The sequence below is a fragment of the Sinocyclocheilus rhinocerous genome, unplaced genomic scaffold (genome assembly GCF_001515625.1).
Source record: "Sinocyclocheilus rhinocerous isolate Xijiao unplaced genomic scaffold, SAMN03320098_v1.1 scaffold2994, whole genome shotgun sequence".
Lineage (NCBI taxonomy): Eukaryota > Metazoa > Chordata > Actinopteri > Cypriniformes > Cyprinidae > Sinocyclocheilus > Sinocyclocheilus rhinocerous.
In genome coordinates, this window is record NW_015630025.1 from 479,455 (window position 1) to 501,744 (window position 22,290).

The 22,290-nt window shown below is 34.7% G+C and overlaps 1 protein-coding gene across 1 annotated transcript in view; it reads left to right on the forward strand.

The window, feature by feature from the left end:
* Positions 1–22,290, forward strand: part of LOC107739762 (cGMP-dependent protein kinase 1-like) — a 142,057-nt gene that overhangs the window by 90,871 nt on the left and 28,896 nt on the right. Inside the window, exons 4-5 of the mRNA XM_016551969.1 lie at positions 18,123–18,228; positions 21,469–21,532. Of these exons, the coding sequence (XP_016407455.1) occupies positions 18,123–18,228; positions 21,469–21,532 (170 nt within the window). The remainder of the gene's footprint in view (positions 1–18,122; positions 18,229–21,468; positions 21,533–22,290) is intronic.

Consider the following 22,290-nt stretch of genomic DNA (forward strand, 5'->3'; position numbering starts at 1 on the left):
GAGGTTGTTGAGACCATCCTCCAATCCAGAGCTCCCTCAACGAGGAAACTGTATGCCCTGAAGTGGAAGCTTTCACTTCTTGGTGCGGAGACCGCCAGCTCGACCCAGTTAACTGCCCAGTTGGTACAGTGCTGCAGTTTCTGCAGGCCCGTTTCTCCGCAGGGTTAACCCACTCCACCTCGGAGGTCTACGTGGCGGCCATTGTGGCCTACCACGCCTCTCTCGGTGGCCAGTCAGTGGGCAGACACCCCCTGGTTACATGTTTCCTCCACGGTGCGCTGAGGCGGAGGCCTCCGGCCAGAGAAGCTTATGCTAAGCGGTGGATCATAATGCTATTCCATAGCCTCGAGTCCTCTGATCTCCCCTCTCCTTTGGGGGTCAAGGCTCACTCCTTCTGAAGTTGGCCTTTGGGCGGGATGTCCCCGCCTACTTTGTCAGGTGCCTACCTGCATTCTGCGCCACTCCTGGCTCTTTTCTCTCACTTTAGCTGTGCTCTTCCACACTAGGCAGGGATTTGTAAGTCTGGTGGCGTGGGCATACTTGTTCCCATAGCGTTTCGATGCAGCTCGAGTTCCTGAAGGGGAACGTCTCCAGGTTACGCATGTAACCATGGTTCCCCGAAGGGAACGAGACGCTGCGTCTCAGTGCCATACTTCCGGCATCCCTGCGAGCGCTTACTTAATTTCCCAGAAGCTGCCGCTGTATCCACCGCACGTGCTTTTAAGCATCCTGGTCACTACGTCACCCCGCCCATGACGTCTCGCCCATCCATTGGACTGATTACACATGTGATTCAGAACGTGGTCACGCTGAAGGCGTTCCCATAGCGTTTCGACGCAGCGTCTCATTCCCTTCGGGGAACCATGGTTACATGTGTAACCTGGAGACGTTTTCTTGTTGGTGAATTTGGCAATAAGTTGTCCAAGGCTATTGTAAAATATGTTTATGTTCTCATACCCTCTCATGCTTAATCCATGCATAATCTTCATCCCACAAAGAGTGTGATTAATTTACAGTCTTTTTGTTTCTTAAGAGGGTTTTTTAAAATTTTTTATAAGAAGCTAACCAGTATTGTCCCTCAGCCCCCATCATTGTTTTCATGGCACATAAACCAGGAATTATCAAAGACAGTGAATAGGCTGTAGAGTTCTTAAAGAGGTTTTTATCGTTCAGTCGCAAAGGCATCTCATTGTTTAGTGTAATCTATATTTTGCAGCATAGCTGAACTGAGTAAATTAGTGTAGCATTTAATATGGTTTACAGGTCAAGTAATGCATCTTATATTACAGTTAGTGCACTTGAATTCAAAATATCACATTCCCATCGTCACTGCGGATGCACTCAAAGGAATAGCTTTAATTTGCTATGGGTATGTGAGCATCGTATTCATTCTTTTAATTGAGTAAGTGTATAAATCCGTTGGAGTGGATGAAATAACAGAGATAGACGTTCTGAAAATGGCCAAATAATTGCTTTGGAGAGCATTCAGGTATCAGTTTGACTAAATTTCCTTCCGTCAGTCTTATAACAGGTCTCTGTTTACTGTATAGTGAAATGCACATGCCTTTCATTGCCGTGACATCCTTTCATAGGCCTGTTAAAGGTTCCTTAGCAGCCTTTGAGTGTAGTTTCTTATTTATTTTTCTATTTGTGTCACTTGAAGCCTGAGCTCCATTCTTCTGTGAGAGATCCATGCAGTGAACTCCTCATCTCACTGTAACCACACTAGACAAACAGCTATACATTTCTATTAGTAATTGACTCAGATGTGGCTGCTATGATGGAAACAGCCTTTGCAAGTATGTTTCAGAATTACTCCTGCCAGTTCAATTGAAAATTATTATTTTTTCTTGCATTTGGCAGATGCTTTTATACAAAGCGTCTTACAGTGCATTCAAGGAATGCATTATTATCAATTCACACAAACCCATAATCTTGGCTATTTCTTTACTGTTTGAGCTACAGGAACATAATTATATTTCCAGTAGAGTGACAGTAGTTTAATCAATGTTACTAAGTAAAAGTATTGCTGAACATAGTCAGTTGTGTGACAGTAGCTTATCTAAGAGTACATAAACACTACTAAATGTACTATTTTTCAGCAGCATGACAAGAGTAACTAACTAAATGTAGAGACTTCTCAAACTTAACTACATTTTTCCTAATTGATTTTGTACTATACACTACCAGTCAAAATTTTGGAATAAAAAAATATATATTTTTTTTTTTAAGCTTTATGCTCATGAAGGCTGCATTTATTTGAAAAATACAGTAAAAACATTTTATTTCTATTTTAATATATTTTAAAATGTAACATTTCTGTTATGCAAAGCTGAATTTTCAGCATCATTACTCCAGTCTTCAGTGTCATGTGATATATCAGAAATCATTCTAATATGATGATTTGCTGCTTAAAATTGTTATACATTTTGGAAACAGTTTTTGCTGCTTAATATTTTTGTTGAAACCTTTAAACGTCCATTCAAAGGTTTGGGGTATGATTAAAAAACAACAACAACAATAACAACAACAAAAAAAGGATGTATTTATAATTTTACAGAAATGTCTTATTTTAAATAAATTCTGTTAATTTAACTTTATATTTTAAAAAGTATCCTAAAAAGCAAAAATGGTTTTCAGCATTAATAATATTAAGAAGAAACATTATTAATAATTGAGCACCAATAATAACTGCTAATATTTGATCAGCAAATCAGCATATTAGAATGATTTCCGAAGGATCATGTGACACTGAAGACTGGAGTAATGATGCTGAAAATTCAGCGTTGCATCACATGAATAAATTACATTTGGAAATTTATTAAAATAGAAAACAGCTTATTTTAAATTGTAATAATATTTTACAGTAGTTTACCATATTTTTAACCAAATAAATGCATGATGAGCATAAGAGACTTATTTCAAAAACAGTTTTCAAAAACATTAAAAACTGCTCTAAATGGACAAATGTATTAATCATATTCAGTAATTGGCTGGAAATGCTGAAGGGCCTTCTCTTAGGGTTAGGACTGAATGTTTAAAGTGTTTTGAGCTACTGTGTGCATGGTCATTTCTCTCAAAGGCTTCAAATCACATCATCATCTACTATAAAAAATATTCAACATCTAATTTGACAACCAACTGACATGAAGCACGCAGGTTTTGTCTAGTCTAAAAGCAGAAGGTACTTGAGGTCGTCAAATTTTCCCTGTTTAATTGACGCTTTGTTTAATCAGAGTGACAGAAAGGCAATCTCGCTGCTCAAGAGTGCTGCAGTGATTTGTTGCACGTTGCCATGAATAACATTAAGACAGCTAATCAATAAGAAGATTAGACTTGATTTAAGTTGACCGACCACCCTCTCTGCTGTGCCACTGTCACTTGCTGCATGTTTTCTATGATGATTCTCCTCCCCAGTGTCTCCCAACACACATTAAATGGGTTTGACTGACATGAGGTTGGCCGCCTCGCTCGCTGCAAAATGTTGAAAGGTGGCTAACAGCTTGATGACAGATTAAAGATTGCCTCTACATTTATGATATTGAATATTCATCATCTTGCATCACAATAACAGCAGATAACATCTGCTCGGCTCTGGCTCTGAGCCAGCTAATTCTTTCAGTGAATGAGAGTTGCCAAGCATTTAGAAAGGATGTAAAAGCACCATTACAGTACATAAAATTGTCCATATGACTCATTTTATACTAGATTTTCTTACAATAGTTTTGTGTGAGAGATAGACTGAATTTAAGTCATTACTCTCTGGATCATTGAGTGAGTCAGTGAATTCAACAGCAGAATCAGTTGGATTTGTGAATGAATCATTCCGACCAGATTTGTGCACTCGATCAGCTGATTCAAAATATTTGACTCGGAAGAACAATTTTTTTTTTCTTGAACTCTCAATATGTGCTAAGAAAAGATGTTAAGATTTTCATTATAAAATGACATATAGTCGAGGTCAGAATTATAATCCCCCTTGGTAAATATAAGCAAAGAATGCTGTGAAAATAAATCTGAATCATTCCTCCTTTTGATTTCTCATTCAAAAAACTTCACAAAAATCTAACCTTTCATTGAAGTAAAACAATTGGAAGTGGTGGAAATCTCATTATTAAATGTTTTTCTCCAATACACAATGGCCACAATTATTGCTCCCTTTTAATCAATACTTTTTACTACATCCATTTGCCAAGATAACAGCTCTGAGTCTCTCCTCTAATGCCTGATGAATTTGGAAAACACCTGGCGAAAGATCAGAGATCAGTCTTCCATATAGAATCTCTCCCGATCCTTCAGATTCCCAGGTTCATGTTGGTTCTTCTCCTCCACAGTTCATCACTTCAGGACCTCCAGCAGAAAAATAGGTCCACGACATTAAAGATCCAGAAGTATATTTAACTGTGGGCATGGGGTACGTTTTTATCCATGTAAACCCATATCGTGTTTGCCAAAGGTTTTTTTTGTTTCTTTCTTTTCATCTGACCATAGAACCCGGTCCCATCTGAAGTACCAGTAGTGTCTGGCAGCTGAATATGCTGGTGTTTAATTTTGGATGAGAGCAGAGGATTTTTTTCTTGAAACCCTCCCAAACATCTTATGGTGATGTAGGTGCTGTTTAATATACATATATAGTTTAGTCATGAAACTCTAGATGGTGCATGCTGATGGGTTTTTAATGTAACTGATGATATTCAGAGAGTTAAACAACTTGGCACAAGCTGATTGGTTCATGCTGCATATGCAGCCAATGAGCTTACTGCCTTGCATTTATATGGCTGGCTAGCATTCACTAGAGATTCCTGCAGCGCGCTTTCAGAGTTTCTCTGAAACCCTCCACCTTCCCCAGCTCCACCTGTATAGATCTGCTACGGGGTTATTTTATATGCTATTTGTGCAGCAGCAGTATGTCTTAAATACTCACTGCACCGTATCACCGTATGCATTAGCAGTAGCAAGTTCCTGTACTTGCTTGCAGCAGCAGCAATAATCTACAACTACAGCAATAACCAACAGCAGCAGCAATTCAGCAGCAGCGTAGCAGATCTATTCCGCCAAGACCAAATACATTAACATTGTCATATCCATCACCATGCTATATTTTATATATTTTAGACTTTCTGACCCAAGACTCAACTAATTTCTATAATTTTATTCTTCTGTGATCCTTGGAGAGTCTTTGGCCACTCAAACTATACTCTTCCCTATGCATTAGGACAATACACGCATTACGCACACGTCCCCTTCTAGGTAAAGTAGTAATATCTCTAATTGGTGGAAATGGGAATTAGCAATGCTTTAGCTATTTTCTTCGTTTTAGATATTTTCTTCCACTTTCTATTTTATGAAGGTCAACATCTTTTGCTGCACATCAGATCTCTATTCTTTGGTTTTTATAATTTTTTTGTCATTTTGGAGTCTTTCACTTTCATTGTATTGAACTAGCCATATTTTTCAAATATTATTTCAGTGTGCTTCAAGTGTTTTGCTCAAGGGCACAGCAGTGCTTTAGGAACTCAACTGTTCTGTACCAAGGTTATTTTCGTAAACGAAAACTAAAACTAAGACTAAAACGATTGATGAAAAAACTATTTTGTAAACTGAAATAAAATAAAAACGTCAAAATATTTGAAAAACTAAAACGAAACGCAACTAACAACAGTTATTGAAAAACTAATTGAAATAAAATAATAATTATCAAAAATAAATAATCATTTTCGTAATCATTACATTCTCACCCCTCTAAACTATATAAAAACTAATTAAAAATGCGTTCACAAAATAAAAACTAAACTAAAACTAACAAAAATATGAATGAAACTAATAAAAACTAAACTGAATTTTATAGCAAATTTGAAAACGATATTAAAATAAAACTAATTTAAAAATTCTAAACTATAATAACCTTGTTCTGTACAGCATGCAACTGTACTTTCTAGGGTAACTAAAACTAACAAAAATATGAATGAAACTAATAAAAACTAAACTGAATTTTATAGCAAATTTGAAAACGATATTAAAATAAAACTAATTAAAAAATTTAAAAATCTAAAATATCTTCACAAAAATATAAGATTAATTTTTCATTTAAAAATTGAAAGTGTTCTACATAGAAAATATGTATTTAAGGCATTGGGCCCTATTTTAACGATCTAAGCACATGGTCTAAAGCGCACAGTGCAGGTGCACTCAGGGCGTGTCCGAATCCACTTTTGCTAGTTTAACGACCGGAAAAACGGTAGGCACGACCGGCGCAAAATGGTCTAAAAGGGTTGTCCCTATTCTCTTAATGAGTAATGGGTGTGTTTTGGGCATAACGTGCAATAAACCAATCAGAGTCTCATCTCCCATTCCCTTTAAGAGCCAGTTGCGCTCGTGCAATGGCGGATTTGCTATTTACATGACGAAATTTGCAAGCGCAAAGACAGAACGCGTCTCCAGAGAATAAACAGAGCTGCTCGTGTGCGAGCAAAAAGGTAGCCAATTCTGATACATGCAATGCCTATCCATTATGATATGTAGGCATTTTTATATTTATGTAGTCTACACAATAATAATCTTTTACATTGCAATCCTTTAATTTTTAATATTTGGCATGCTTATGTGCTGCTGTGCATCCCTGTGTGTGTAATAAGCAGAGTGTACGCTCGCTGTGGACCCACCTATACTAACGCGCTCTTTAAATAACAAAAAAAACTACTGCGCCATTGACTTTATACCAGGTTTTTGTTGGTCAATGGCGCAGTCTATTTCAGTTGCCTCAAAATAGCAACGCGCCAGCAATGTGCCTGAACACACCTCGATTTCAGACCAGCACGCCCATGGGCGCACAAATGGGTGCAAATACTTTTGCTATTTAAACAACGTGGCGCAGGATGGGAAAATGACAACTGCGTCAAGCTGAAACTAGCAAAAAACACTTGCGTCGCGCTTGGCGCCGCATTGCGCCGGGTGTATGATAGGGCCCATTGTCTTCATCAACTGCATGTCTGGTGTATTTTTGAATAACTTCAAAATTGTAAATTCAATAAAAAGTTATTGAATTTAAAGGATTCAATAAAAGCTTTCAGTATTTTAAATAAGACCCAGCTTTGTATGAAACAGTTAAATTATTATCTTATTTGATTTTTTTTTCCCTTTAAATAATATTATAAGAAACATCAAAGACAAATTTGATACTAACAGGAAACTCCCATTTTCCGAGTTCTGAAAGAGGAATGTCTGAGCAGTAGAATTTTGCTTTGGAGTGAACTTGAATTTCATTTACCAGACTATTTATGCTCCAAATGACCATCTCCCCTGCAGTTTTGGGGTTCTTACATGGGATGCTGTTGATGGAAATTTTTACATCATCATGACCAAAATGTTTATGAGATGTTTATGTTCATCTTCAAAACACATTGTGATTGGTGCACACGTAAGGGAGTCAGGCGCTTTCATCTCTAATGTGATTTGCAATATTAATCATTATTTCTTGGTCAGGCTCATTTTGGTCTCTGCAGACATTACTGGGAGCTGAAAATAGGCAAGGGAATATAGTCTGCCGGCTTAGCCAAAAATGAGTCTGACGTGTTTAATTTGTCCTCTGATACCAAGAAGCCTGTCTCGTGCACTTATGCTTATGAGGCAAAGGCTTCTGGGAATTAGTTTAGTAGTAGTCTTGCATAATCTCAGCACTTTAAATTGTACCTGTGTTAAATTTGCACGTGTATTTGAATGATGACTTCCATCTTAAAATTCACGTGATAAACAAATTGGATGTAATTAATATTTGCTGAGTCTATGTGACTGGAATGAAAGTTCTCATTGTGTTTTACGCTCTGATCTGAAAGAGCATTGGCATCTCGGTAAAATTATTTATATTTCAAAGATAATATGTGTTTTACTGTCAAATATTTGGTATAAACAGACGTTTTAGTGGGAAATGAATTGCAGCTACTGATGTAGCTGTCTGTGTTGTTTCAGTGCCCAATTCACTAAAGTAGTTACACAAATCAGGTAATGCCACAAACACACCTGCTGAACATAATTACATTGTGAAAGTAGACTAATTATGCCTGTCTATTCCATGATATGGTGACAACGTTTGTAGAAATATTTCTCTAAACTAGGTTCAGTACTGTCAAAACAACATCGCCATCAAGACAGATTTTCATTTTCACATAACTTTATAAAAATAAATATTGACATAAAAGTTTGCATTTCTTGCTTATGTAATGAATAATTGAGTTTTTAATGTTTTTTAAAAGAAGTCTCTTATGCTCACCAAGACTGCATTTATTAAAAAAATCAATAAAATAAAAGTAAAAACAATAATATTGTAAATACTATTATGGTTTTAAAAAAATATTTTTTATTGTAATATATATAAAAATTTAAATTTATTTCTGTGATGCAAAGCTGAATTTTCAGCGTCATTACTCCAGTCTTCAGTGTCACATGATCTGTCAGAGATCACTCTAATATGCTGATTTGCTGCTCAAGAAACATTTGTTATTATTATCAACGTAGAAAACAGTTTTTGCTGCCTATTTTTTTTGTGAAAATCGAGAGACACTACTATACAAAAGTAAGTTAGAAGTAAAATAATGTAAAGTAATTTTAAATAAATAAATAAACATATAAATACTTTTATTCCACAAGGACACATTACATTGATCAAAAGTGACAGTAATAACATTCATAATGTTACAAAAGACATATAATGTAATGTGACACTAAGAACTGTAGTAGGGGTTGTTGAAGATTCAGCTTGAATTTTAAAATGTATTAAAACAGAAAACTACAATTTCTACAATTTCTTAAATTGTAGAAATATTTCAAAAGTATTCAAAATAAAAACAAACAAATAAATAAATAATTGTGCTTTAATTGCACATACTATTAAAACTAGTCTTTCTACTTTGTTTCTTTGCAGCTTTGCAATTTCATGCTCAATTCATTGTATTACTTGCCAATTCCTTGTAATTCTTTGCGGTATTGACTAGCAATTTCTGAGTGAAAATCGTTGGAATTGTTTTAGTGCAAGTGTGCTGCAAATAAATGTGATTCAAGAAATGTCATAGTGCATTAATTCTTGAAAGGCATCCTTCTTGAAAATGAGCAGTTATTAATATATAAAATGAACAGCACATATACCAATATTTGAATATTTTTAATCCCCAACTGTTAATGTTGTGTAAAGACTTCTACACATAAGATGGTTTTGAATTATGTGAAGGCACACAGGTTTTTACCAGTTCTACAAGAGATTTCATTGTGGTCATTTTCTTCATGTGTCAGTTAAATGTGTCTTCCTGTCCTAGTGTGCGGTTCATGGCCAGAAAAGCAACCTCAATTCAAAATCTGGCTACACGATGCTAACTATTCCCAGACACAAAAGAGCGTTCAGACCCTGCATTCACTCTCTCACCAGTTCTGCTACTTCCTTCTCTCTCAGTATAGCAGTCTCGCCATCCCCAGTGTTGCCCATTTCCTGTAGAGAAAGAAGATTCAATTGGTTGTCTTGTATCGCTGCTGCTGACATTAGTGACGGAGTGAGTGATAAAAACGTCCCACAACAGAATCAATACGTGCCGCTTGCGTGAAGGCGTTTCTGTCGATAGTCTCTCTGGGCAGGCAGTGCTGTAATTGCTTGTCTCTTATTTGAGATGCTGATGGTCTTTGGTAGTAATTGACCCTAAATGTGACCTGCATTTCATTATTAAAGAAATGTCTACTAAAAAAACACTCTGCAGATGAACTCTTTGACATTAGGCGCTGCACATTACACCATGTCTTTACTAGGTGCAATTTAAGTGAAGTTACCAGCGACTCTCTGTTTAAAATGCTGCATTTCAAGACAAATAAGAACTTATGTTTTTTATTTTTTTGTGGTGTGTTTTGATTTTATTAGTATAGGAAGATCAGAGCTGACAGGAAGCGAAGTGGGAGAGAGAGAGGGGGACGGGATCAGGAAAGATCCTCAAGCCAGGATTCGAACTTGGGACGCCCGTAACAAAACATCGCTATATGCCGCTGCGCTGCCCACAAGGCTTTCGGTGCCGACATTACTTTTAATGTTTAAAAGAATAGTTCACCCAAAAATGAAATTTTGCTGATAATACTCACCCTCAGGTCATTCAAGATGCATATGAGTTTGGTTCTTAATCAGAACAGATTTGTAGAAATGTAGCATTTTACATCACTTGCTCACTAATGGATCCTCTGCAGTGAACAGCTGATAAAAACATTACAATAATCCACAAGTAATCCACACCAGTCCAGTCCATCAATTAATGCCTTGTAAAGTAAAAAGCAGCATGTTTATTATAAACAAATTCATACCTAAGACATGCTCAACTTCAAACCATTGTTTCCAGCTAAACTGTGAGTCCTGTACCCATAATACTGTTTTTTTTCCCCCTGTGGAAAAGTCATTTAACCATTTGAATTTCTGAATTAGACTTGAATAAATAAATAAAAAAAGTTAAGGCTAAATGTTTGTAAGACAAAATTTGACTAGATGGAAAATACTATAATTTTTGTTAGTTATTTTATCAGGTTGTTAAATTTAGAATTTGCAAGAAAAATGAAGTAGCCTAGAGAACTATAATATTACATTAATTTAAATGAATTAGCAAAAGAGAGATTGTGCATGTGAATTATCTTCGTCTATGCAGCGTCTATCCAGTGAAGTGTGAGTTTAATTACTTAGACACAGCGCCGTAACTACCTTGTTCCTTAGAAATATAATGTAGCATTTCAGTAGTTTTTTTTAGTGTTGACAGCAATGACAACACGTTTCTGTGTGTGTGATTGACTGTCTGTATTTGTGTGCATGTGCTACAATGAAGGAAGCACATTGATTTAGATCTGCGATTAAATTGACTAGAACTTCCTGTGCATTCAGCAGTTTTACCACATGCTTTCTAGCCAGGCAGAATCAAGTTTTCAGGTAGAACATTTGATAAACATTTTTAACTTTCACTAACCTAAAGCTGAGTGTTCACTCTTTAAAAATAAAGGTTCCAAAAGTTTTTTTTTTTTTGCAGTTATGTCATAGAAGAACCATTTTGGGTTCCCCAAAGAACCTTTTCAGTAGCATATTACACTCTTAAAAATAAAGGTTCTTTATTGGCATCAGTGGATCCACAAAGAACTGAAGCTTTTCATTCCACAAAAGGTTCTTTACAGTGGAAAAGGGTTATTTTGATTATTAAAATGTTCTTCACACTAAGAAAAATGGTTCTTTTAAGAACTGTTCACTGAAAGGTTGTTTGGGGAATCAAAACTGATTCTTCTATGGCATCGCTGTGAAAACCCCCTTTTGGAACCTTTATTTTTAAGAGTGTAGTTTTGGCTGTGTATTACAATTTGTTTTGAGAATAATTACATTTCAAAATACTGAATTTTTGGTATCATGACAACTTTACAGGAAAGAGATACAGGAGCTTTTATCGCTCGTCCTTTTATCTGGCTAGGACACGATGTTGCAAGGGTCCAGTATCTTATAATGGAATCTTATTGATGTCCTTTCATAAAACATTCAGAGAACTGGTCCATGCAACACTGAAGATTTCTGAACTTTGATTTACACATTACATTGACTAATTGTATTTTGCATTTATGATAAATGGTAGAGAGGCCTGTCTGTGCTGCTAATGATATATTTATATAGAGTAATTGCACACCTGTATAAAAGCACACTGGCAGAGCAAACCCTCTCATGAAAGAGCATCAAAGAGCATTTGATCCGTACTCTTCATTCTTAGCATCTGAGTTACATTTATGACTGCATAATCAACATTTCACTAATCAATGTCATGACAAGGGATCAAAAAGAAGCTTGTGTTATATAATCAGAGTGTAAAGGTTCCACTGGAATAGATTTCCCCTTGTCAATGGAGGGTTTGCCAGATCCAAATGACAGGAACAACAACGTGGCTCGTGATCAAACCACTCAGAGAGACAGACAACCATAAAGACGTTTAATTTTCTGTCTTGCATTTTGATCCCCAGTGAAAGTGAAGACAGAGGAAGCACTTAGGAAATGGTTTTGATTTCTGTTTATTTTGTATCAAAAGGAGATAAATGAGCCTGTCTACAAGTATTTTTTATTCTAATCTTGATTCTTGAATCTGAAAAATCAGCTGCCCTAAAAGCAGCATCTTAATTGGGATCGTACATCAGGCCACTTGTCACAAGTGTGGTTGCCAATTATATTTGCTTGCACTGCTGTCATAGTTATTATATTGTACTATACAGCAGCCCTAATTCATCTGGAGAACAGCTTGTTCTCAAACTTGGTCTCAAAATGGGGTAACGGCAATTAGGGCTGCACAGTATTGCTAAAAATAAATACTCAATGTTTTTTTTCAGCTTTTTGATGGGGTGTGATATATATCTCAGTATGTATGTATTACCTCTGAAATTATATTCATAATATAAAACAATTTTGCCAAGTAGGCTAGTTCCGAAATTAAAGCAAGAGTAAGGATAATGAAGATGATAAAATATTGCAATTTTATCATATGAAATATTTCAATATGGTAATTGGTAAAATATTTTTACCTGTGTTAATGTTCATTTAGTTATTTCATTTTTCATTTAGTTGTGTATAAAACATGCCTGGGATACAGTATATTTCAACCCAATCTTATGGCAATTCATACATATTTTACAAGGTTCATAATTCGTATGAATTCTTAGAATATTTGCTAAATCATATTTTACGTGTTCCCCAATTTGTATGAATTTGTACGAATGACATACCCCTAACTTACCAGTCACTGGGGTCTAGACAAAGTGTACAAAATACCTCGTAAAATACGTACAAATTGGTCGTGAGATAACGTTGTATATTTACATTTGTATATTTTATTTATTTATTTATAGATAGATAGATAGATAGATAGATATGATAATATGATCAAATATTTATGCTTGTGTTCATTTAGTTAAAAACTGTGTATAAAACATGTCTGGATTATATTTAGATTTGTTTAAAAATATATATTTAATTATAATATTAATATTATGGTAACACTTTAGAATAGGGAACACTTATTCACTATTAACTACGACTTTTCCCTCAATAAATTCCTATTTTACTGCTTATTAATAGTTAGTAAGGCAGTTGTTAAGTTTAGGTATTGGGTAGGATTACGGATGTAGAATAAGGCATTAATTACTAATATTCTAGTAATATGTATGCTAATAAGCAACTAGTTAAGAGACCCTAAAATAAAGTGTTACCAAAATGATAATTATTTATAATCTTTATTAAAAATACACAGTTTTAACTACATTAACACATTATCATTTATATGCACAACATAACATTGTAATAAACAGTAATATTGATAATTTAAAGCAGGTAAAACGTACAAGTGAATCAGTGAGTCTGTGTTTTGATTCACAGATTAAAGACAGTTTGATAAAAAACGATTCTTTGAAATGATTTTTCTGATCTGATCTGATCTGAAATTATCTTTTTTATTGCAATGTACAAAATCATCTCAATATTAATGACTTTTATATCATCAACAAAATCTCTACATCCATATCAAATATAGTTTATCATAAATGCATTCAAAATTATGCAAAAAAACTGCTGCTGGGGTGTAAAAATCCATAAATCGGTGCTCTTTGGATGCGGGATTCTTTTGTATCATCAAAATACTCATAAATCCAAGGCACTCGAGTAGTGTGAAAAAATTAAAAAGCCTTGATTCATATGGCAGTACAATTTAAAATCAACACATTTGTGCACCGACACATTGCGGCTAACTCGCCTTCATCCTCAGAGTTCATTTAAACCATCAGTTCGTCACATGACATAGTCCCCGGAACAGGTATCAAAGCAACAACGAGAGAGTTAATTATAATTATAATCATTCCCCCCCAAAAAATAAAAATAAAAATAAAATATATATATATATGTGTGACGAGTGGGGGCGGGGCCGAGAGCCGTGGGAACGGAGCGAGGCTGGTGGAGTAAGTGATAATGAGCGACACCTGCACCACTCACCGGTCTCGAGTCCCACGGAGGAGCTGGGTTACGTCTGACCCAGGATCTGAGTAACACTAAAACTACCCAAACATTGGGTTGTTATGTCTGACCCAGGAGCTGCAAAACAACCCAAACACTGGGTTGTTTCATTTTACCCAGGAACTGGGTAACACAAAAACTACCCAAACACTGAAAAAATAACCCGAAAAAATGACCCAAAAGGCTCAACCCAGCATTTGGGTTAAAAAAAGAACCCAGGATTTTTTGTATGTATGTATGGATGTGGAATCACTATATACAAATATAGATCATGAAGGTCTTGAAGCATTATCACATTAGTCTTGAATTGTTTTGAATTTATTGGGAATGATTATAATTATAATTATAATTAACTCTCTCGTTGTTGCTTTGATACCTGTTCCGGTGACTATGTCATGTGACGAACTGATTGTTTAAATGAACTCTGAATGTGTTTGTAAACTGACACCCTGATGAAGGCGAGTTAGCCGAAACGCGTCGGTGCACAAATGTGTTGTTTTATAGTTTATCATAAATATTTGATTAATCACCCAGACCTAATATCTGTAAAGAATTATGTGAGTTTTAAAGGTTTCTGCAAAAGCCAGATTTTTCAGGCTTGTAGAATAGTTTTTTGCATATTCGAAGAATACTCACTCCGGAAGTCTTGATTGATCAAGACTTACTGTCCTATATAATAAATCCATTGTAATTGGTCAGTACCTAATGGGTTTAAAACCATTTAAACACAATGCTCTCATTAAGAAGCACGGTGACCATTTCTACATGAGAAGGTGTATTAATGTGGCCATAACTGTTGCTCTGCAAATGACCAGAGAATGTGAGTTTTGTTTTGAAAATGGTCTTTGTGAAGTGTTTCTTGTACAAGCGTCATTTGCGCTCGCCGCATGAGGGTGCAAATGATGCATGCTCATAAACGCATTCCTGTTAAATGAGGGTTTATTGTGTGGGAAACACTTGTACTGCTATTTCATGTGATTGCATGGGTTTGCATCCGTAGATGTGCTATCATTACGGTCCTTCAAGCACTAAAGCCGTTTAGTATATTGTTCTTCAGATAGCTTGCACGTCTTTACAGTGTTAGGATACAAATATAGTCTCTTGGAATAGCATAACAATATGCTATTCTAAAAGGGTTAGTTCACCCAAAAATGAAAATTGGCTTGTGTTTTACTCACCCTCGAAGCATCCTAGGTTTATATGACTTTCTTCTTTCAGACGAATCCAGTCGGAGTTATATTAAAAATTGTCCTGGCTATTCCACGCTCTATCATTGCAGTCAGCGGGTGTTGCAGTTGAACAGTCCACTAGTCGTCAAGTGCGTTTTTGTAAGAAAAATATCCATATTTCAAACGTAATAAACACTTTTATATAACTTCCGCCAACTGTCATACGCGGAAGCCGTTCCGGCAGATGACGTAGCATGTCGGCGTTGCGTGATTAGTGACGAATGCGGAGAGACAACAAAACAAAACGCCAGTCACGAATTAGAAGTACAAACTGAAGATTTGCAAAGAAAAATGTCGGAGGATTTCGATATAAGCAAAGAGGAGACTGGTTTTCCTTTGCTAAAGTAAGGAAACTTTGCTTCCTTTGCTCCTATAAACAAACTCGCGAGACTAGCATATCTCAGGCTGCGCATACGTCATACGCCTACCGCCGGAACGCCTTCCGCGTATGAAAGATAACGGAAGTGAGAGAAAAGTGTTTATTACGTTTGAAATATAGATATTGTTCTTACAAAAATGCATGGATTCACTACAGAATGCCTTTATTCACCCCTCGGAGCCGTGTGAAGCACGTTTTATTATGAATGCGTGCGCTTTATTTGACGACTTGTGGACTGTTCAACTGCAACACCCGCTGACTGCAATGATAGAGCTTGGAATAGCCAGGACAATTTTTTATATAACTCCGACTGGATTCGTCTAAAAGAAGAAAGTCATATACACCTAGGATGCTTCGAGGGTGAGTAAAACACAAGCCAATTTTCATTTTTGGGTGAACTAACCCTTTAATATTTCTTCATTACTGCATTTTATGATCAACACTTGCATAATTTAGCATTCAAAAATCTGAACACTGGAATCTGTAGAGGAAAGTCTTGCGTATAATGCTTATGAGGTGACCTCATGAGTGAGCTGCAAACAATATAGTTGTTTTGAAGGAAGTTTATGCTAATGTCTTGCATAGACCTGTCAGATATTGAGGGTCCAATGGGCCTTATTTTCATCTAAAAATAATTTGGCAATTGCCCCCTCCTGAAGGCACGTCTTGGAGGGCAAGTAATATATTGGTAATGTCATCGAGTGACAACCATTTTATGCCTTTGTCACCACGGACAAATGCGCCTTTTCTCTCCAGTTCTGACAGCATTCCCAGACTGCAAAATCAATTAGGCTGAAACTAAGTGAGTTACAGTGACTCTCAATTGTTTTATTCACCCAAATGTAATAAATAATTAGGACAATTTAAGATGAAGGTTCATTTAAATTAAAAACAATTTTATTAATATTTATATTTTCAGTTTGTAGTTAGTAGTAATATTATGTCTCTCTTATGCATATTACTAAACTAAATTAAAATGAGAAATGTTGCATTGGCAACTAGCTGATATAAAGTTTATATTTTATTTTTATTTTGATCATATTTTATTTCAGTTACTGTTTATACGAAAATGTTTTTTTTTTAAATGATTTAAATATTAGTTCAAGTTTTGGTATTAATTAACTATATAGCCCTGATTTAAATATATCTTATTATTTTATTATGAAGGGCCAAACAGGACATTATTATATAGAATCTGAATATATAGTTATAAATCAGATTATAAAGATACAAATCAGAATATATTGTTATAAGTCTGAATATATAGATACAAATCAGAATATATATTTATAAAACTGAATATATAGAAGTAAATATGTGTATATAGCTATGTCTAAATATATAAATGTAAATTGTGATTATGTAGTTATAATTCTGAATATATAAATGTAAATTGCAAAATATAGATCTAAGTCTGAATATGTAGATACAAAACTGAATATTTAAATGTTAACCATGAACATATGTACAGTATATACGTACATCTGAATATATAGTTATAACTCTGAATAAATAGAAGTAAATCTGAAAATATAGTTGTAAGTTGGAATATAAATGTAAATTGTGAATATATAGTAGTGCTGTCAAATGATTAATCGCATCCAAAATAAAAGTTTTTGTTTACATAATATATGTGTGTGTACTGTGTATATTTATTATGTATATATAAATACACACATATACAGTATATATTTAGAAAATATTTACATTTACATTAATGTAATTTATATTATATATAAATATATTTAATATATAAACATAACATATTTCTCTTAAATATATACGTGCATGTGTGTGTATTTATATATACATAATAAATATACACCATACACATACATATATTACGTAAACAAAAACTTTTATTTTGGATGCGATTAATCGCGATTAATCGTTAGACAGCACTAATATATAGTTATTATTTAGACTATATAATTGTAAATCAGTGTATTGACAGCATTTTTTTTTAAATAAAATGCTCACAAATATACACTCATCATGTCTGTTCTTTAATAGGGCTAATTTAAATGACATTTTATTAGCTTTTGTTACTTTTAATGTAGAATAAATGGAGCTGAAGATTAATTAAACATACATTTTTATTTTAATGCTGTTACTTTGGCCTCAAAGGAGATGAAATGGATTTATTTATAGGTTTAATTCATAATTAATTGAATTCAGATTATCAGGACATTTAAGAAAAGTAAAGTGTTTAGTAAATTAATTGAAAATTAATTGTCTTGTATTGATTAATAATTGTGAAGCTAAACAGTGTGAAATGTGATTTATGTGAACAATACATCCATTCTCTTGTAATGACTAGAAGGCATTATATAACAACAGTGATATTGTTAGCACATATTTTATATCATAATATGTTATGTTATTGTAGATAAGCAGATAAAGATAATAAAGACAGTTTTTGGCTAGATAAATGTGCATGTGGGTATAATTTGCTTATTTATACTCATATTTTGTTTCCCAGCCCTCACAAATGTGAAGTTATGGGCCATCGACCGCCAGTGTTTCCAGACCATCATGATGAGGACCGGACTCATCAAGCATGCAGAGTACATGGAGTTTCTGAAGAGGTGGGCTGCTTCTTCGTTCACTTCTATTTATTCTTCCTAACCCCTGATGGAAGAGGTCTGTCCCTCACCAGTATGCAATAAAAGAAATTGATTTCCATCGTGAATGAATAACACAGAAGGAAAGGGTTACATAATCACAGATAACTCGCTGTCCTTTGCTGTGTGTGTCGTTAATCTCCCGGGTGATGGGTTCTGTTTGTAATATTTTGGAAGGTGAAATGGCATATTACTCTCAAATGTTTCTAATCCACTGTCGTTATATTTCATCATTTTTTTTCTGAGGAAAGTAAAGTGTGTGTTGGCTAGACGTAGGCAGAGGGCAGATCATGATTAGAGGGCTGTTGCTTTCTAGAGAATCACTCTGCTTGTTTGAGTCTAATTCATCTCCTTCCACTCACTTAGTCAGAAAATATTGATTTTTAGCCATGAGCTGTTTATGAATAGCTTTGCTTTATTAGAACATTCTTATTTTTTTCATTTAATATCGATTTGTCTACAGTCCACCATACAAATGCATTCACACTTCTGTTCTCTCCCAATAATGTCTACTGCATTATGTAATAATGAAGTTTGCATTCATATTTTAGTATGCATTGTATGTATAGAACGAACATTTTTACATTTTTAGTGTTTCCAAGTGAAAATGTGAGTGTTAGTGTGTTGGTTCTCAACTTTTTTGACTCCATGGCCCCCATTGTCTATCACAATATTCAAAGACCCCTGTGATTTATTGGATAAATATTAAATATATATATATATCAAATATATTTTTTCCTACTTGATCAAATATTTTAGACTTTGGCATTACTAGAAAAAAAAAATGTATTAGAAATGCCCATAATAAGATTTTGTTAATTTGCGTGACTTCTCAAGGCTAGAAATCACACTTTTAAAATTAGGCTTCTCCATACATACAGGTTTTTTTTCCCTGGTTCTTCAAATAATAATAATAATAAAAAAATACTTGCTGACCAATACTTACTTTGGTGACCAATTCTCACTATTAACTATGACTTTCCTCTCAATAAACTCAGAATTTCCTGCTTATTAATAGTTAGTACGGTAGTTTTTAACTTGATTTTGGATTAAGGGATCTAAAATATAGTTGTGCAGAATAAGGCATTAATATGTGCTTTGTAAGTACTAATAAACAGCCAATGTGCTAGTAATATGCATGCTAACAAGCAACTAGTTAATAGTGAGTATTGGTCCCTAAACTAAATTGTTAGTGAATTATCTTAATTTTAGTTCTGTCATGACAACTCTCGGAGGATTTGCATGGTAATGTACGTGACAATGTTAATGTATTTGGTCTTGGCGGAATAGATCTGCTACGCTGCTGCTGCTGCTGCTGTGGCAGAGCAAGTACCGAGACTTGCTACTGCCAATACATTCACAACATGCTGCTGTAAGCATGTAAGAAATACTGCTGCTGCACATATAACACATATGAATGACCCTCATATAGCATACTTGAATAACCCCATAGCAGATCTATACAGGTGGAGCTGGGGAAGGTGGAGGGTTTCTGAAGTGCGCTGCCAACTGCTACAGCAAACAAAAGCCAGGTATTTGAATATTGAGCAGCGAGCTCATTGGCTACCGATACAGGAGAGAACCAATCAGCTGCCATGTGACAATGATGTCACCAGGTCAGATTGAGCTAGACCTATTGGACTGCGCCATCTAGAGTTTCATGCCAGAACTCTGTATTTATTTTAATTTGATTTTAAATAATTTTAAGTCATCCTGAAACCCCCTTCAAAGTATGCTGAGTATCCTTAGATGAGAACCTTTGTTTTCGGGTATCGTGGGTCTTGTGGGCATTGTGCTTGCCAGGGTCAAAAGACAAAGATATTTTTTCTTCTGTGTATTTCTATGGACATTATTGTAGTTGTTGCCAGTTTTATCTTCTGGCAGGCGAAATGAAAGAAATGCAATAAACCGCATGATTTGATGCATCATTTATATACAAATAGTGAAGGATGAGTTGTGAGAAACTTCTAACCCAAAGTATGAGCAATAGTAATAGCATTAGTGAACACCTAATAAACTGTGGTCTGAAAACAGAAATAAAACAATGTCATAGTTTCATACGTAATGAATTATTGAATCATTGAACGAAGAGGTCAGGGTTTGTTTGATTTTTTTTTTTTCAAACAATCATTCAATCATGGACTCCAAAGCATCTGGTGACACAAAACAATGTCATTTTGTAATAAGATTCTCAAAGAAAATTACATTTCCCCAGAGGCCCCAAACCAGCTTTACTGGAGACCGTATGGCTGATGATGTCAAGGAACGGAAAGAACTTGGTTTTTGGAGGAAATGTAAGATGCCAATGAGCTACATGGAGCAGCGAGAGAAGAAGTGTTGAATTCAGAATCAATATGTTGATGCCCCTCATGGACAATGTGACTGCAGAAATAGATGTAATTTGTACTGTATCCTCTGAGGAGATTCAGATGTTAAATGAATAAGACAAAGTCCATATTCACTTATCAGCAAACTGTAGAAGTGCATTTAGTTTGCTCCAACTACTCTAAGAGCAATATGTATGGCACATTAAAAATGCAAATGCATTTTTACACGTATTTATGTTCTAACACTATAGTCAGTTTCATCTGATTGGTTAATTGGAATCATCTGAGAATGAACATTTCAAGTGTCAGAGGCAGAGCAAATTAGAAAGACAAAAAAATTGTTGTGTGTGCTAAAAGTACAGTATGTAGAGTCAGTTTTGATTTTATGTTGACTTTAATGTCCCCTAGCTAATTTAAATCTGGAAAACCATGTATGTTTAATTTGGAGATTTTTTTCATTCTACTGAGAGTCAACTGAGATATTTTTTCCAGTAAAATTCTTTCTGGTTGACTGGTTTTCTTAGCTATTTAAAATGATTGGCAGCCTTTTTTTATGAAAACCACGAGAAGTCCACCCACACCTCAACCTGAGACATTATTTCTGAGACTGCAAAAGTGTGCTTGTCAGTTTCTTGCATACATTTACACTGTTCATTTACCAGCTTCCGTGGATTTCATAGAGTTTATTTATGATATTACTAAATTAATTTCATAATAATGACGGACTCCTCCTACTCAACCTATCTTTTGAAACTCAGGTTGTTGTTGTTGTTTTTGTTTTTTTTTGCTGGTCAGATATGATACTTTGTGAGCTGATGGAAACAGCTTGTTTTGTTGGCTCACAAAACCTCAAACTTTCTCTTTATCTTGTTCACAGCGTTCCGACATTCCATGGCCTTCTGGAAGAAATACTCAGCAAGCTAGCTGATGTGCTGGAGGAGGTAAGCCACTGAACTGTGTTGTATAAAACATTGTGTATTTTCTCAGAAGAGCCAGTTAACTCACAGTACTTTGTGATTCTTTACAACAAGTGTAGACTCCATTCTCTATTAAACATATTTTACTGGGTTGTCATTCATTAAATATCACTAGGCAAAGGTTTTAATCAAAAAGGGTATTTATTTTAAAGGTCTCACCGGGAAAAGTATTTGATTTTTATTTTTTTACGTTATTTTTCTCTGACATGTCATTGAATCTTGTTATTTTCATGAAAATAGGATTGTGCTATTTCGGTGTGGATGGTCACTGGTGTGCTGATTCCAATGATTTCATTTCAATGTGAACAGCAACTTTGATTGATCTCTTTTGAGGATTATTGAATATTTTGCAATTAAACATGAAAAACAAGAAGAAGTTGAAATAACATTGATAAGAGACTTATACAGGAGCACATATCATTAGTAAAGATTCGTGGAGCTCATGGTTGGTTTCTGTTGAACATTTGATATATTATGACTAAAAATCAATATCTCTATGGAGATATTGAGTGGCATTTTAATTTCCAGAAACTGATATTGGAAACCAGTGTTATTTTAGTATCACTGATATACTATTATAGTTTTAATTAATATTATTAATGATTTATTTTTTATATATATTTTTTATATTTAGACATTTTAATTTTAGTTAAAGTTTTATTGATTTGATAGTTTTTTGTCTTTTTTAAATATATATATATATATATATATATATATATATA